This window comes from Ptiloglossa arizonensis, chromosome 5 (genome assembly GCF_051014685.1).
Source record: "Ptiloglossa arizonensis isolate GNS036 chromosome 5, iyPtiAriz1_principal, whole genome shotgun sequence".
NCBI classification, from domain to species: domain Eukaryota; kingdom Metazoa; phylum Arthropoda; class Insecta; order Hymenoptera; family Colletidae; genus Ptiloglossa; species Ptiloglossa arizonensis.
In genome coordinates this window covers 1,106,014-1,122,900 of record NC_135052.1, presented here as the reverse complement: position 1 = coordinate 1,122,900, position 16,887 = coordinate 1,106,014, and the positions used below count along the sequence as shown (strand labels likewise).

The 16,887-nt window shown below is 37.2% G+C and overlaps 3 protein-coding genes and 1 long non-coding RNA gene across 6 annotated transcripts; 2 read left to right on the top strand and 2 right to left on the bottom strand.

Moving 5' to 3' along the window:
• Positions 1-247: 247 nt before the first annotated feature.
• On the bottom strand, positions 248-3,830 carry LOC143146827 (uncharacterized). 2 transcript variants are annotated; one of them, XM_076311508.1, is made up of 4 exons: positions 3,707-3,830; positions 1,062-3,214; positions 793-994; positions 248-711 (listed from the first exon to the last, which is right to left on the bottom strand). In XM_076311508.1, the coding sequence occupies exons 2-4, from the start codon at positions 3,108-3,110 to the stop codon at positions 434-436; spliced, it is 2,529 nt and encodes an 842-aa protein (XP_076167623.1). In that variant the 5' UTR covers positions 3,111-3,214; positions 3,707-3,830; the 3' UTR covers positions 248-433. The 2 variants fall into 2 exon arrangements, with proteins under 2 accessions (XP_076167623.1, XP_076167622.1); XM_076311507.1 differs by lacking the exon at positions 3,707-3,830 and adding an exon at positions 3,389-3,520 and having other exon boundaries at positions 249-711.
• A 619-nt stretch (positions 3,831-4,449) lies between these two features.
• On the top strand, positions 4,450-7,545 carry LOC143146837 (solute carrier family 35 member E1 homolog). Its single transcript, XM_076311524.1, has 3 exons — positions 4,450-5,134; positions 5,655-5,863; positions 6,000-7,545. The coding sequence occupies exons 1-3, from the start codon at positions 4,807-4,809 to the stop codon at positions 6,495-6,497; spliced, it is 1,035 nt and encodes a 344-aa protein (XP_076167639.1). The 5' UTR covers positions 4,450-4,806; the 3' UTR covers positions 6,498-7,545.
• Grip (Glutamate receptor interacting protein) lies at positions 7,460-13,123 on the bottom strand. Of its 2 annotated transcripts, none has more exons than XM_076311522.1 (5): positions 11,881-13,123; positions 9,073-9,596; positions 8,646-8,965; positions 8,059-8,280; positions 7,460-7,896 (listed from the first exon to the last, which is right to left on the bottom strand). In XM_076311522.1, the coding sequence occupies exons 1-5, from the start codon at positions 12,398-12,400 to the stop codon at positions 7,578-7,580; spliced, it is 1,905 nt and encodes a 634-aa protein (XP_076167637.1). In that variant the 5' UTR covers positions 12,401-13,123; the 3' UTR covers positions 7,460-7,577. The 2 variants fall into 2 exon arrangements, with proteins under 2 accessions (XP_076167637.1, XP_076167638.1); XM_076311523.1 differs by having other exon boundaries at positions 8,059-8,268; positions 11,881-13,121.
• A 1,811-nt stretch (positions 13,124-14,934) lies between these two features.
• On the top strand, positions 14,935-16,555 carry LOC143147652 (uncharacterized). Its single transcript, XR_012992310.1, has 2 exons — positions 14,935-15,230; positions 15,574-16,555. It is a non-coding gene; the product is annotated as an uncharacterized LOC143147652 (long non-coding RNA).
• Positions 16,556-16,887: the final 332 nt, after the last annotated feature.

The following is a 16,887-nucleotide window of genomic DNA, read 5'->3' as shown; positions in this document are numbered from 1 at the left end:
ACAAATTTGGAATAATTTCAGTACTGTTATCAATATTTTAAACTTAACAATATTATGCTTGTATAGTTAAAGATTCCAAGTATAAAAAACTTCAATGATTTGCAATGATTAATTTTTTTTCCATAAATTTCTTTTATCTAAGCAAAAATATTCTTACTTGTCCATATTTACATTATAATAATTATTTACTTTATACAAGGAAATTTTTGTTATTATATTTGACATTAGTTCTTGAACATTTTTAATGTCAATTATATGAACAGTTCTTTCATTTTCATTCCTTGATTTTTCTTCAATTATATGAATGGAAACAATTCACTAATATTTTGCATTTAATGTAAGACTAGTTGCTGTGATGTTTCTGAGTGTAAATAATTTTTCCTTATTTAAGTCCCCTAATAAATCTAAGAATTGATTTGCAATACAAATAAAATTAAATTATCATTTGCTTCAGGGCAACTTTTAAAGAAAGACTTTTTGCTTCATCTAATACACTTAAAACTGATTGTCCTGAGAAGTTCGGTATGTTCGCAGTAGCACCGTATTCTAACAACTTTTGTGCAATTGATACGTGATTATGTTCTAGAGCATGAAAAAATGGGGTTCTTCCTGACCGATTATCCTTCAAATTTACTTCTGCTCCAGCCTCTACCAAAGCATTAACTCCTTCCAAGTTTCCATATAATGCACAGTAGTGTAATGGAGCAAATCCTAATATACATTAAAAACTTTCTTTATCTATTGACAAATTCAAAGGAATTTTTGTAACATGTTTTAATGTTAAATACTCACCTGCTGAATCCACTTTATTAAGTAATTTATGATCTGTAATATATTTTAGAAGATCTGGCAGTAATGCAGAGGAGAATTTACAAGCTAAAATTACTGCAGATTCGTGTAGAAGTTCAGATGTAATTGGTTTTGCTCCAGCTTCTAACAATAGTTGTACCACACTTCTAGATGAATTTGATTTGATTGCTAACTCCAAGGCTGACTAAAAAGAAATTCATTTTTTTTCATAATTCCATTATATTACATTTAATACAAAAATATAAATTTACCATGTAATCTGCTGTTAATACATCAACGCTAATTTTAGAGCCTTTTAGTACTAGCAGTAGTCTTTGTACTTTGCGTAAATTGTTATCTATAACTGCTCTATGTATGTTCAAAAGTCCATTGTTATCCCACTCTTGCACTTCTTGAAAGTCCTTTTGTAATTGCAAGGCAACTTTTTTATACAATGAATAAGGTGTTGCCAATATTTGTTTTACCTTTCTTGTATCTTTATTTTCTGTGAAAAACTGATCAAAGTAGTTATTTATATCATTAATATCATCCACAGGAGGTATTAAACTTAAACTTGGAAGCAAATAGTCATTATCAATGTAATTGTTCTGTTTAATATTTGACTCTTTTGGTATATTCAAATGAACTACACTATCAAAAGTTGAACGCTCTGTTTGCTTTATTCTTTCCAAAGCAGGTGTATTTTCTTTTACTAATACAAAGCTTTCTAAATCAAGAAGTCCAAACACATCAGTTTGAACTAGAGAATCATGAACTGTTTTTAATTTTTCAGGTAGAGTAATTGGAACATGCTTTGCTATACCTATTCCACAGTCTGCAAGGGCTTGTAAAGCTTTAGTTCGAAGTTCCTCGTCCTTAACACTAGTCAATGCTTCTTTAATTATATACCAATGTTGTGATAATCTCTCTTGTTCAAATGCATTATTTGTTGTATCCTTAATATTATTTGTGTCACTAATATTGTTTTCAAAATTTGGATCTTTTTTTTGTTCGTTCTTATTATTATATGTTTTTTCACCCAAACAAGAAATTGGCCTATTATTTACATTGCTAAATACATTTTGACTTTCACTGTGTACATTTTTGCTAATTGAAGACATTGAAGTACAATCTTCACTTTGAGTATTGCTATGATCCTTTGTAATAAATGTACTTCTATCATTAGATGCAGTAATATCATTGTTTCCTACATTTGTATTAAATGTTTTTTGTATTTCCAAATTGATTGACTTTTCCTGATTATTTTTTTCATTATCAACTGTATTGTTACCTTTTTTTGTATTGTATGAAATATTATTACCTCTACTGATTTCTTCCACTACCTTATTATTCATTCCAATAGAAGAAAAATTTGGTTTACTCTTATCTATTTTAGTAGAAAGATAACTTAGTTCATTAATGTTCATTTTATTTTTTGATATTGTTAGTTTTTCACATTTTACCACTGGAAATTTCGATTTTGCTAATTGCCAATATTCCTTTAATTCTGGAGGTTTATCAACATTTGATATACTTGTTTTAGTAATAATTTCTGGAGCACTATCTACCAATATAGGTTTTTCTATATTGTTTAGTTCGCTCTTCTTTTTTATTCTTATAGTCCCATTATTTTGTGTACATATTAATGTTGAACATTTACTTTTTTGTATTTTTACAAATTTTGAAGGTCCATCGTTCAAGGATTGAATATTACGCATTGTAGTATGACCCTTTTTACTTACTACCATTCCTTTTTTAATATGTATATTGTCACTTTGTCTAATGTTATTTAAAGGTTTAGTCAAAATTAATGGCTTATGGGTTATTAATTTTTTATTCGCACTTTCTGTGTCAGACCTTTTATCGTTAATTGAAGGAAACACTTGAGGAAACACTTTATTAGGAGAAATTGTTTCTTGTGCTTCGTTTACAGGTGTGTTGGTTCCATTGGTTAAATTCGAAATCACACCTGATCTAGTTAAGGTAATGATTTTAGAATTCAATGGGGTACTCAATTCTTGGGACAAAAATTTCACCTTAATTTCCCCAAGATCTTTTCCATCCTGTGATTTTATTCTTAATTTTTTAACATTATTTGTTATCGGTGTGTCTTTAACTGTTGAATCCTTCAAATTCTTAGATGTTTCCAAATTGTTGGTCGTGTTTGTTCCATTCTTTGTTTTGCACACACCCTTGGTTTTTATCAATGTTGCCATGCTCGGAAATTGTACTGGCAATTTAAATTCCCGTCTGCATTCTATCAGCTTGATATCATTCATGCTCCGTATTTTTTTGACTGGAGGCGGAGACGTTGACTCCATTTAGTTATAAGACTTTTGCAAAATCCAAAAATTAAGATAACCACAGGATTTTATGTTGTAGCGCAAAAGGAAATTTTAGAATTTACGATATTGTGCTGGGTAACCTGTAATCACATAAACATCGCGACATTAGTTCTTGTTTAATGTGGATACGTTAGACCAGCTCATTTGTATTGTCATGTGTGAACAAAATGAACAAGCTTTTTAAAGTACCAAAGTCAAAATTGGTGCAAAATTAATACGAGTAAATATATTTATGAACATAAAACAGGAATTACCGCGTTACGTTTTACAAAGCGGGACATCCCTACGTAGGAGATTTACTGCCCCCTATTTCGCGCCATGAAAACTTCGTTTCGATTACGACGCTCTGGAGAATGTGATATTTTGACCTACTTTGCATGTTCACGACAGCCAATTTTAAGATAACGAAATACTCGTATTAATTTTCGAAAATAGTGTTTCGAATAGGAATCAAGCAACCTAAAACGGAAGTAGAACAGGCTATATTACAACGAATCGTGATAAACGAAGTGGTGCGATAGGGATTTATATAGTGTAATAATAAAGATTTTGAAAATTGTTTAAATCGTTACTTTGATTGTGTATACGCTTCTATTTGTTTTCGCTGGACAAATGTCAATGAGTTTCGGCAATCTTACATACAAATTATGTACGTTTTAGAAGACAATTTATTTTACGACGTTTTATCGATGTACGTTATCTAGGACACTGATAGATTGGCAACACTGACGGGGAATTTACTTCTTTTATCGTTGTACTGTGAACGTTATCGAAAAAGGACTGAACTAATTGTTTATCAATGTGTATAATGAACTTTGAAATAATTTGAATTAAGAATTGTCATGTTTTTTTTACGGATTGCACGTTTTCAAAACTTAAATGGACTTTGTGTTTGCTGTTTCCCTAGGGAATTAATATACATAAAATATGTGTTTGCTATAGTCCGGTTACGCATCGATTATGAACGAATCAAATCTGACAAATGTAGTAACATCTTTACGTGTTCATTCATAGATACGATCGATCACAGTCAATTCAAAGGTATGATATATCGCAATCAAAGTGTGAACTTAGTAACTGCGCATTCGCTAGTGAATTTAGTTTGGATTAGGTTAGGTTCTGGATAGTTTTCACTTATATCCCTAGCAAAATGTATACGTTCATTGTAGTTTACGTTTTAACTGTAATGTATATATTACGTATGTACTTTTAATCATTTCAAATTTTGTTACCATTACAAAAAATTTGGATTTGAGGACGATCAATATAGTTAAGAAAACTTCTAAAATATTTGACTTAATCCAAAACCAATCCAGACTTAATATTATTTATGTATTTATATTTAACAGCATCAACTACTTTGATCGTTAGTTATTTCAGGAAAAATTAAAAATGAACGAAGGTAATTGGAAACCTGCTGGCAACTTTTGTTCGAAATATCCGCCACGTGTTCCCCTCGTGCGGTGTTGCGCAAGGATAGAGAGGAGAGAGCAGCAGGAAAGGGAGAGAGAAATGCCAGACGGTACTTGAATTCCAACCGTTGCTGTGGTCTCTATTGCTGGGCAATCCTGAATAAGTGACTAGTATCGTGAGTACTGTTACGATCGGTTGTATACACGTATGGAGTGAAGAAGCAAAAGACGTATATTTTCATAGACTTGTTCGCGCAATCATGAACAATCGCCAGAACAGGCGGGAAGTGATCACTGTGTTGTTTTTGTGCCTGTTATGGTACGTGATATCGAGTAGCAGCAATGTGGTCGGCAAGATTCTGTTATCAGAATTTCCCTATCCGATGACAGTGACCATGGTTCAGTTAACCTCGATCACCATCTACTCTAGTCTTTTTTTCAACCTGTGGGGTGTACGAAAGTATTCACCCGACATTTCATGCGGATACTATTTGCGGTTAATTGTGCCGCTTTCGTTGGGCAAATTTCTGGCGAATGTATTCAGCCACGTCAGCATCTGGAAGGTCCCCGTTTCGTATGCTCATACTGGTATGAAATAAAACTATTTTGACAGTCACGTGTACATACGCCTCCACACGCCTATAACTTAAAAATAAACCCTACGACCTTCGTGAGACGCGGGTGCTTCTATTTATTGCTCCTTTGGTCACGATAATGACAATCGGATAACGCGGTTGCTTTTAACCGCCACCGTTAACTCGAATAAATAGAATGTTTTGATCGTTGTAATTTTTGGCATACAATCTCCGGTTTTTGCGCATTTGGATCATATTTTGCCTAATTCATGAGTTTGATAAGGTCATCCACTAATGAAAGAAATGAGAGTTAAGATAACAGTTTGTGTACAAAGAATTTAAAGATATAATGATAAGATTTAATTGATAGATAAAAGATAAATTACTAGTTTTCTCATACAGCAAAATAGCAATTTGCAAAAGTATATAGATTTTAGAAAGGATTGTTATTTCAATAGAAACTTATGCAAGCATATTGTTTATTTTTAATTTTTTTAATCTCATAAGTTAACTGAAGTTTAGCTCTGTCCCAGTGAAGGCTACAATGCCCTTCTTCGTGGTATTACTGTCAAGAGTAATAATGGGAGAGAAGCAGACCTGGAAAGTCTACCTTAGTCTAGTTCCAATCGTCGTAGGTGTGGCTGTTGCTACTCTGACAGAGATTAGTTTCAACATGGTTGGTCTGTTGAGTGCCTTAGCATCTACCATGGCATTTTCTTTACAAAATATTTATTCTAAAAAGGTATGTATACATTTTCAGTACTAATAACATTATTATTAGTCTAACAAATAACAAATTTAGTCAATAATTAAAATTGCTTTTGAAATTTGATGAATATTTGAAATGTACAATATTAACTACATATTGTTACTTTTAGGTGCTGCGTGACACAGGAATACATCATTTGAGACTTCTACATGTTTTGGGTTGCCTAGCACTGATTCTTTTTTCTCCTATCTGGATAATATATGATCTGAGACGACTGGTATATGATCCAGTTATTGGTGGGTTTACTGATTTAAGTTACTATGTATTTGGCCTGTTATTCTTGGATGGTGTTTTGAACTGGTTTCAAAATATCATTGCATTCTCTGTACTCTCCATTGTTACTCCTTTAACTTATGCAGTGGCCAGTGCAAGTAAGCGTATTTTCGTGATTGCTGTAACTTTATTCATGCTTCGTAATCCAGTGACATGGTTAAATGTATTTGGAATGACACTGGCCATCTGTGGGGTGCTGTGCTATAATAAAGCTAAGTACGACCAGCGGCTAAATAATGAGCTTCCAAAATATAATGATAAAAGTCGCAACGGTACCAGTGGTTCCTTTATAGTAAATGGATGGGTTAACAAAAAACTACAATTTGTTGTCTAGTCTTGAGTTATTAAACTCATATCAATATGTTCATATGAGTTTTTTCTGACATAACATGACGTTTTGACCATTGCAATGTAACTACAAGTTATTTATATTAAAAGTATAGAGAAGGATTGTAGAGCATTGATTAGAGTACACTGCAGTATGTTACGTGGGATCTACAGATTAAAACTCATATGATAACAAAAGTATTTATATACAATACATATATTTTATTAATATTAGTTATTGTGCACAAAGGTGTAATTCACCTAGTTTTCGATTTTTCGTTTTGTATTTTTTAGTTTAAGGATTGTTCTATACGAATCTTCGTTGACGTTTTCGCTTTTTTAAAAAATGACCTGCTGGTAAGGTGGGATGCTGTCTAATTTGAAGTTGTTAGTGTTTACAGCTGATTGCTGGGACAATTAGCATTAAAACCGATCAGTTATTGATCCGATGACATTCCTGTTACTCCAGTAACAAAAGCGAATAATAGCTAAATCCAATTTCAATTGTTGCGTTGTTCGAATACATTGTGTATGCGATATCGAGCGGCGTTCGCATAGTATTGATTAGGTGTTACATTATAACTTTCGTAACTGTTAGTCTGCTAGTATAAAAGAAAATCTCTTTGAAAAACATGCAATCGGGATATTCGCTCAGGTATCGCGATCTATTTACGTGTTCTGTTACGGTTGTGAAGAGGGAACACGATATTTTAACCCTGTATGAAAGGAAGATTTGCACTGCAACACTTTTGGAATTTTTGGTCACTACGATCAACGATCGAGACATAGTACATCGGTTATAGAACTTACTTTTCTATAGATTGCGTTAATTTACGTTTCAGAAATATTTTATCTAGCAACGATCGAGATAATTTTATAAAGGGTTAATAAACGCGTATCGTTGGGGTTCTACAAGCGTGCGCTCTGGTGTAGTATGCGTGGACTGTGTGCAGGAGAAGATGCTCTAGCTAAAAGCAATCTATACATTTATTTTTATAAATAAAATACAGGTGTGTACAAAAATATACCAGATACGTTCATCGGTTGTTTCAGTACGGTTTGTCTGCAGTTATTTTAATTCACTGTCCTACAGAGTTTTTATAATGTTAGGTGGAGACATTGGTCTGGCTATAGTCAAGTCTAAACGTGGACCAGCTGCAGCAATGAGTGGAACAGCCAAACAACAGTCACAGTCCTCCGTGCTGGCCTCGTTTACTCGAAGAATTCTATCGAATGGTCGTAAAACACCATCGCAGGGACCACCGGGTCGTAGGCGATTTATGTAGACTCCCCTTTCATACAAACCGTCCGATACTGAAAATCCAAAATCCTCGTACACAGGATCCTTGTGTAGTGACACGTGAACGATCTGTTGAGGTCTGTCCGAATTGCTGCGCTCCTGTGGACTGGAAAAGGGACAAGAATAAGATACGTCAAAGAATTCGAAGCGGAGTGTTGGTAAGCTCATGGTCAATGAGATCGTTGAGTTACATTTTAAGCATTAAAATAATGCCGAAACTTGTAAAACAATGCTTCGAACCGATTATTTAAGACTATCTTGTTTTTACCCAGGGAAAGGTGGCATAGGTAAATCCAGTTGGCCACTGTCCACCGAAGCAGTATCCCAGAGCCTTAGAATTTCCGGACCCGCACCACTGTTCTCTCCCAACTCGCCCCAAGAATCCACCGCACTGTCCACACTTGGAAGACTCTCCCTTGCCGGTCGCAGAATTCCAGTAGGATATTGTTGAGTCGTGTCGCTTCCTATACTGGAGTCCCTGCAATAATCTCTATAAAATCTAACATTCCTTGACTGCTTTCCATTTTTGGTTTTTTTAATCAATTGACTCTTCAGTACTTGTATTGCAATTGGTCGTGTACTTTCCTGTCACGGTCCATTGAGATTTTTACCGTTAAGCTATACAATGCTGTACTATTTTACTCTCTTTAAGTTTCCAATATCTTAGAAACTTTGTTAAACAGGTTAGACATTTAATGACAATATTGTTGCATAAAATTCGCAGCATTTCCAGGTCTTCCTCATTGTATACAAATACGATTGTCTTATTGATCCCTAGTACTACAAAGTACTGAAAAGTCAAAACGTTATTCATCGAGATCGATGCGATATCGATGCACGTAGTCTATCGGTTACCTAGTCTCTGAGACGGGATCTGGTTTCCTGACGGTCAAAGCGACGACCGAGCTTCCAGGTCGATGCAGTAGCTGTGCTGCTTGTCTCAAGTCTCCCGGATCCAGTTTTTGTCCGTCTATCGCCAGCAGTCTGTCTCCAGGTGCCAGACTGCCAGTTCTGTACGCCAGCGATCCCTTACGAACTTCGGTGATGATCAGATCCTCGTTTACTGTTAGACCCACGTCTGGTTGACCGCCAACGGGCCTTGCCACTCGCACGGTGAACACTCCGGAACTGGGTACGACCGGTCCACCGACCTTGTACTCCGTTACCAGTTCGATCTGTCGCGAAATGATCATCTTTAGCTTGTCGGACGAACGACCGAACACAGGAAGGGAAAACAACGGGGTAAGAATCGCAACACCGACAAAGTGAAACGGATACTCACCACTTGCGAAGTTTCCAGTATATTACTGACTTCCGTTGGTTGCAGGTCTCTGAGGATTCGACGATTGATCGCTAACACTTTGTCACCTGGCAAAAGAACACCACTGCGCTCAGCGGGACCTCCAGCCTCCAGCAAGCTTACCGCATAGCTCAGACGATCCTCCGCGGGTTTGAGAGCAAGACCAAATCCTTTGTGATCAGGTCTCAGGACCACGGTTAGACTCTCCTTCGTCTGAAGTGTCTGACTGGAGGTCTGTTGTGCCTGTGGCTGCGCCCTCCTCTTCACTGTCCTCTGAGATGCGCTCGGCGGCCTCGGCAGTATCTGCAGTCTGGCGATGCGAGAATTGTCGAAGTTGTTCCTGAGCAATTTGGCTGCCATCATGGCGTCCTGGACAGGCGTCTCGTCGACGGCCAGCAGCTTATCACCCGGCTGCAAAGCGCCGCAACGGTCCGCGGTGCTCGCTGGTCGGAGACTCTCGATATAGACTCCGTTTGGTGTCTCCCTGACTGTCAAACCCAGTTCTCCTGCAATTTCATCGTATCGTTATGAACGTCACACGATGTACGTCGTGTTATACAGGGTGGAAGGAAAAAAGGGTTTGTAACTTTTGGGACAGACGGTATTCGCCATCTGGAGCAGAAGAATTCTAAAAAATATGACTCGAAAAATGAATATTTACAAAGTTATAAATAATGTTCTATTTTGGTTTGAGTAAATCACTCGCTCGCTTCGAAAACTATCGTACCGTATGGAAACAATGGAGCAACTCGTCGTTCCTCCTTTTTTTTTTTTTTTTTTGGATGCGACGTCTCATAGTAAGATAATCCTGTGTTATGATACACGCGTAGAGTGGAAAGACCGCAGACGATAATTGTTTCCATACGGTACAGACACCTCTCGAAGTGAGCAGTCACTTACTTAAACGCAGGCAAAAATTATTTATAACTTTGTAAATATTAGTCTTTCAATTCGTGTATCTTAGGATTCTTCGGCTCGGGTTGGCGAGTACTGTCTACTCTAAAAGTTATAAATCACCTTTTTTCTTTTCGTTCGGTTTCTATTAATGTACCGCTCGATATATGAATAAAAGATGGGCGGTTGTAGGGCTAACTTAGCAATAATTTATTTACAGGAATAAAAATGGAAACGGTTGATAAGAGTAAATATATAGCTGTTGGTACTTTTGATAAAATTATTAATTAAGCAATGAAAAATATATATTGTACAGCAAAATGTTGTCTGTACCTGGTCCCTTGGAGCTTCTGAGAAACTGCTCAGTGTACTCATACGGTAAGGCCAATATCCTACCTTACCCTAATTTCCGCTTTCAAAGCTCAATTTTTATTCCGGATTCAAGAAAGAAAAAATCATCCGTCTCCTCCCACTGTTTATATTTACGCAAGCCTTTCTCCATCAATTTGTCCAGTCGCAGGTAAATGCGGTCTTTGTTAGCGTCGGTAAGAGACAAAAATCGCCACCTATCCCACTTTCGAGCAATTTGGTTTTGATTTTTTTTCTCGAAAGCAGGAATCGATTTTCACGAGTCAAGGCCTTCATTCTCCAACAGTTCGTTACTGATCCAACTGGTAATATTTACAAAGACAGTATGGACTTCGTTCGTTTATAGTTCCAGGAGCTCTATACATATATACTTCGGAGCTCGGTAATTAGAGATCGAAAATAGAACCTTAACCCTTTGCACTCGATTCGTGGAAACTCGGTGCACCACTGGCGGTTAACTAGCCGTGGATTGAGCATTTGTAAACAATTGAAATTTCTCCTCGAATCTTTGTTTATTGTCACGAAACGTTTGCAGACTTCTGGAACCTTTCGTGTTCCGGAAACCGATTACAAAGAACAAAACACTAGACATTTTTGAAAGAATTTTAATCTACACAGACCAATCATACTGTCTGCAAGAACACGAGTGCTGTATTAACCTAATTAACCCTTTACTTGAATCAACGTTAACATAATAAGAAATTTTCGTAGATTAATTCTTTTCTCATATGTGACTATTTTTTATGAGTGTCCTAATTTTGGAAAGCGTAAACATGTTTAACCTCGAATTACAGAACTAATAATAATAAAATTACTAATAAATACTAATAAAATTACTAATAAATACTAATAAAATTACTTTTATTATCGTTATTTGTTGTGCGCTTGATACCGATTAATTTTGGTTCAAATTTTTTTTTCAGAAAAATCGTGTGTTGAGTTAGAGGATATAGCTTGTACATATATTTTTATAAACTTTACAATATAATACAACGAATAACAGTATAGTTAAAAAATAGGACGGACAGCTAATATCTAACGTCGCTTATCATAAACAAAATGGTGTTAATTAAAGTAATGAAAATTGACGATCGAGAAATAGGATAAAACGAATCGAAAAGTGAAAGCGAAGAGTCAACAATCTGAAAAACAGTTAAGATTCAAAAAGATACGTTACGAAAACTTGTTACTAGATTACCTCGGATCATGAACATCGTTACTTCCAGCCTAGTGAACATCCAGTGATTTTCGTCTATTAATTGATAAGATTTTCATCGATATTAATAAATCGATAGTCGTTTAAGTTAGAAATTACATTTAATATTAATATTTAGATCGCAGCAACGAAATATACCTTTTGATCCGATTTCACAAAGAAGCTAAAAGAATATACTTACGAACAATAGGGTATGTATCACGGAGATCTCGCTCGATATACCAAGGCAAGGGATTACTCTTGAAAAGAGACCGAGCTAAATCTAACCTACTAAGCACGAACGCGAGAAAGAAACCTCGAAGACGGATTACCCGATAGGCCACGTTCGAGCTGCACCAGGAGAGGGCCAGAGGTGGCTGCCCTGGCTTCCTCCATGTTGGCAACGTCGTACTCGATGGTCAGGGAAGCAACCGGCGCGTCCGAGCTCCTTCTGAGCGCTCTCTGGGCCTCCGCTAGCGTCAGACCCCTAAGTTCCGTGTCGTCCACGGCCAGTAGCCGATCACCGGGCCTGACTCTCCCCTCTTTCGCCGCTGGTCCGTCGGATTTTACACCGGTGACCACTAGCGCCCTCGAGACTCCGCCCCTGAGGGTGACACCGAGACTACCGCCCTCGCGTTCCACCCTAACCTGCGCGACCTTCGACGAAACACTCGACGGGGCCGAAATGGGACCGTCTTGGTCGTCCAGTAACAGAAAACTGTGCGGATGATAGAGCTGTGCGGAAATCTCGTCCGCTCTAGCCGAATCGGAACTCGCGGACGTGGCCACGCTTCCAGGCCTGGCACGGTTTTTATGCGAGCGCATGGTAGTCAGTCTCAACGAACTGAACATCCTCGGTATCCTCTTAGGTATCCTAACTGCTGATACCCGTGCCGTGACCGATGATCGACATCGCTACGGTGATACGTCAACGTGAATCCCCGTTCCGATTGCCTATTGGTCACGCGTCCAGCGTCGCATCCTCCGTGAAACACGCGTAACTACTAACCGGGAACTAGTCGCAGGTTAGGTGTCCATCGTGCAACGATTCGCAACAATATCGTCACAACTCGTTTCAAGTTCGTAACCGATTGTCCTTGTCACATTGATATTTATTTTCGAATAACGGATTTTTATGTCGGTGAAAACTCGGCCGACTCTCGAAACCGTTTTCCGTTTAAATCGAAAGAGAGGAACGTTTCGTGGACACTCGTTCACCGGTGGACTCTTTCCACTCGTCGAGACAAAGTTGTCTCGTTAACTCACCGAAACGGTTCGCACTCGGGTTAATAGCAGTACCAGGACACGACACGAAACCAGAAACTCTTTTCTCGCGGGGAAACACGCACAAAGGGGAATCACCGCACCGGTGGAGAGACAAGGAGGGAGCAGCAGGTCGTCGAAGAAACGGAGAACCGTGACAATCGGTCGTTGTTCGTTTTGCTCGCGTGGTAAACAGTCGTGTCGGTGTCTTTGTTCGACGATTCGTGGCGAGGCAGCGGCTCTCGCCGTACCGAAACTCGTTGGAACTGTGCGCGGAGAACTGTAACGAGTGGCGATGCCTACTCAAAAATAACTCGCCAATATAGGGCCGCATCCTCGTCCAGACGCGGGCGTCTATTTATAACGGCGTCATACTCGCGGCGGCCGAGCCGCGGACGCGGATGCGGCCCTGCGGGCGCCCCGCAGTCGCTGCACCGTCAAATAAGTCTGCACTTCTCGTTAAAACCTTAGACGATTTCGTCCGTACGTCCGTGAGTGCGTGCGTGTTCACGCGGTCGGACGTCGTAAACGCTCGACCCGTCGTACGAACCGTACCGCGCTTAATTTAACGAACCAAAGAGGATCGGAGAGGATCCTCCTTTATTTTTAGTTGCCGATATTGCCGACCGTCGAACCGCCACGCGGAATCGTCGATACTCGGAAGTCTTTCTTAATACGTTAACACTGAACTACCAACGATGAATGTACTTCTATTTGCACCGGACCACGTATATTACCGAACCCGAACATAATCTTTGAACTGCTGTAACTTTGTAACACATAGTCGTATAATAACCTTTGTAGTATCATTTTAAAGGTTAGACTCTGTAGTTTCCTTTTTTTAAATTCGATTTTCTCAAATACCTTTTTAAACTTGGAGAAAAGTAAACAAACGAACATAGTTTTTTCCAAAAGTGTAAACAAAATTCAAACGACTGTCAAATATTCGAGACAGTTTTTTCTCGACTAAGACCGTAATGAATTTGAAGATCAAAACTTCTTTTTTCGTATAACCTCTCTGAAAGTTAGTATACGTTTTTTTTTTACGGCGTTATTCCACTTTGAACGCGAGACGTCGTAGGTATTGAGAACGACACCTGTTACATTTGCAAATATTAAAATATTTGTTATCATATTTTCAATATTAGAAACAATATTAGAACCAAAAATATTGCAGCCGAAAGCATTGTTAATTATTGAGTAATTTTAAAAGGAAGTTCGAAACAGATCAAATTTAACTGCTTTGGTAGCACTAGTGTTAATACAGGCGCGTTGTGTTCGTTTTTAGGACCAATTTATCTTTTGCTGCGATGTTCGCGGGTGTGGACGTACGATTAAAAGTAGAACATCTATTATCCGAATTAATTGGGGGGCAGGAGTTCGGATGAAGGGATTTTCGGATAATAGAACATTTATTCTATCGTTATTGATTTTCATTTGCATTTGAAAAACAAATCACAAATATTATGTCTATATAATAATAATAATTGTAAATGATACATTTACCTGATTCGATTAAAAATTTACATATATTTAAGAAATTAATCAAATGTTCGAATAGAAATGCAAGCCATACGATTCTATGCTAAAAGAAATTGATTATGCGTGTACGAGAAATTGGAGAGGTATTTTTCTTTTATCTTCGTAACGACTTTTATATAAATCTCCTTGCTCTACTTTAAAACGAATATCGTGTTTATTTTTCAAAAATTGCAGTAGAATATTGTAATACCGAAAAGGATTTTAAATCAATCGTTGAAACGTTCGTGCAAATTAAATTAGGCATGTTTATTACATAATTAGATATATGTGTTAGTTCTACATTTGCCGCCCACGAGATGGTAGCAATAGTTTCTTTGTGGGTGAATGCGTAGAGGAGACTCGAAGGTTGACTACAATTTTTTAAACGAAACGTACTAATTTCATTTTCTGTTGGAATTCCATAAAGTGGTGGATTTCGAAAATAATAATCCTAAAATTAATATTCTTTGAACTGTCTAATTATCAAAGTGCTAGAAGCTATTTTGACATAACTTTTTAAACTATATATATATATATATATATATATCTAAAAAATTAATATTCTCACGATAGATGTACCTTGGTACTTCGATACTCAAAATTGACGTTTCGTTAAAAAAAACCAAGTTAACCTTCAAATTACAACTTTACCCACGAATACACTACTGTCACGATCTTGTTGTTTGTTTGTCGTGGCACCACAACTTTCGCAAGCAACGTTTTATCTTACTATTTAAAATAGCGAAGATATTAATAGATAGTGACCCACTAGCGAATCAAAAGTTTGGTTACTTAATGTTAAACGTAACCGTTACGCAGCTCACGCGGATAAAATTCAAAATGGTTTCGAGCATAAAGTTTCTTTTTTGCAATGAGAAGGAAAAAGTGTTTAGCAGAGGTGAGGAATAATTTCGTGCCGGAAGGCTGCTTTGTTTGGTATTTTAAGTACTTTCGTGTTAAGAATAAAATAAAAACTTAAAAGACGCGTCAAAGTGTATTAATAAAGATGAAAAAGTATTCATTTTGTAAAATTTAAATTTAATCGAAAGTCGTACTTAAGGACCTAGAAGGCTACAAGTTACTTCTATCTAATTTAAAAAAAAATTGATTTTTTTTTTAAACTCAGTATATCGAGAATAGGCCTATAGTAAGTTTCTCAGGTTGTAGGTCTTTCTAAGGTTAATATTTTCCTTAATTAACGAAATCTAGCGTGAAACCATCGAATCAACGTTTCTTTCTAGGAACGTGAAAACTACCCTCATCCCAAATTGGCAAGTCGGTCGTAATTATTAGTTTTATTCGATATCACGTACGTATTAACGAACATCACTTGGGGAGTCGAAGGGCAATGGAGTAGCATAGGGAATGCTTGCGAATGAAAGGTCAAAGGCTGAAGAACGAGAGAAGGTGGGCTTCTACGAAGCGGAGATCGAATCAGTCGGAGTAGGAGAACATGGAGGATGCGAGGAAACGAGTCGAGTGGCTAAACAGCTTGAAATTGAAACGAGGAAAGATTTAGAGAGGAGAGGGAAACCGTAGGAGAAGAGACTGCAAAAACTAAGGAGTTAAGAGGTTCGGTCAATGGACCCTGAATCCGCGTTCTCTTGCCCTCGACTCCGTTGACCGGCTATTAAAAGTAGATTTCTCGTTTGTCGGCGTTAACTCGTTAACTCGACGAGTTCTATACACTACGCGACCGTTAATAAAAATATTATCGTGGTATTAATATCAACCAAAAGGTTATCGCGGTATCGTTTTTAAGACGTTACATTCGATCACGAATAACGATACGCAGGTAGACCAAGGTAAATTTTATTAGCATTAATATTTTGGTCATCATAGTCGACGATCGAGGTCTCTTGTTTCGTTTCCACGTTTTACGCGCGAAAATCGATCTCGAGGCGTGACCCAACCGTGTATAAATGGTTCAATTAAATCAATTACACGGTCAATCGTTTCATTAACCTTCGTTTTTTGCTTACCTTACTCCCTCGCTTCTTCCATTACTTCAGCCGAGAAAATGATTAAAATAAACTTCCTAACGGTTCAACGATAACACATTCCGTCGTGTACAATATTCATCTTTTCACGATCGAACGAATCAATGGTAAAAAAAAAAACTGCTCTGCGTTGAATTAATTTCACAATTTATTGTTCAATAATTATACTTACAAGTATGTGTAAAAATGATACGAAGAAGTAAAAAAAATCTCACAAAATTGTCCACCGAGGCTAAGAAGTTTACTACTTTTTCTAACTCGACTGTATTCAATAATATCGTTGTTTCGATAAGTCAACAAAAGAAAAAAGAAAATAAAGATGAAATTTTGAATAAATACAAAGTCATCATTTCTGTCCCTCTCGCAGGGACAGAATTTTTCAAGCATTTCCGCTAAGAGTAAGAAAATATTGAATAAAAAATTGTTCGAACAATAGTTAATCGGTAGTCGATCGACGAGAAATTGCAATAGTGAAAATTGCTAAAAAATGTTACATTCGATGTAAAGCCAAAGTCACTTCAATTTTTTCTACCGAGATCATTTTTCGATGTTTTC

Bases quoted from the DNA above. Each gene is read 5' to 3' on its own strand.
- LOC143146837 (XM_076311524.1), top strand. From the start codon at position 4,807: ATGAACAATCGCCAGAACAGGCGGGAAGTGATCACTGTGTTGTTTTTG. The intron at 5,135-5,654 runs GTATGAAATAAA...GCTCTGTCCCAG, and splicing joins CGTTTCGTATGCTCATACTG to TGAAGGCTACAATGCCCTTC. The intron at 5,864-5,999 runs GTATGTATACAT...TGTTACTTTTAG, and splicing joins AAAATATTTATTCTAAAAAG to GTGCTGCGTGACACAGGAAT.
- Grip (XM_076311522.1), bottom strand. From the start codon at position 12,400: ATGTTCAGTTCGTTGAGACTGACTACCATGCGCTCGCATAAAAACCGT. The intron at 9,597-11,880 runs GTAATCCGTCTT...ATGAAATTGCAG, and splicing joins GCTCGAACGTGGCCTATCGG to GAGAACTGGGTTTGACAGTC. The intron at 7,897-8,058 runs GTAAAAACAAGA...TCCCTTTTCCAG, and splicing joins CCTATGCCACCTTTCCCTGG to TCCACAGGAGCGCAGCAATT.
- LOC143146827 (XM_076311508.1), bottom strand. From the start codon at position 3,110: ATGGAGTCAACGTCTCCGCCTCCAGTCAAAAAAATACGGAGCATGAAT. The intron at 995-1,061 runs GTAAATTTATAT...ATTTCTTTTTAG, and splicing joins TATTAACAGCAGATTACATG to TCAGCCTTGGAGTTAGCAAT. The intron at 712-792 runs GTGAGTATTTAA...AATGTATATTAG, and splicing joins TAATAAAGTGGATTCAGCAG to GATTTGCTCCATTACACTAC.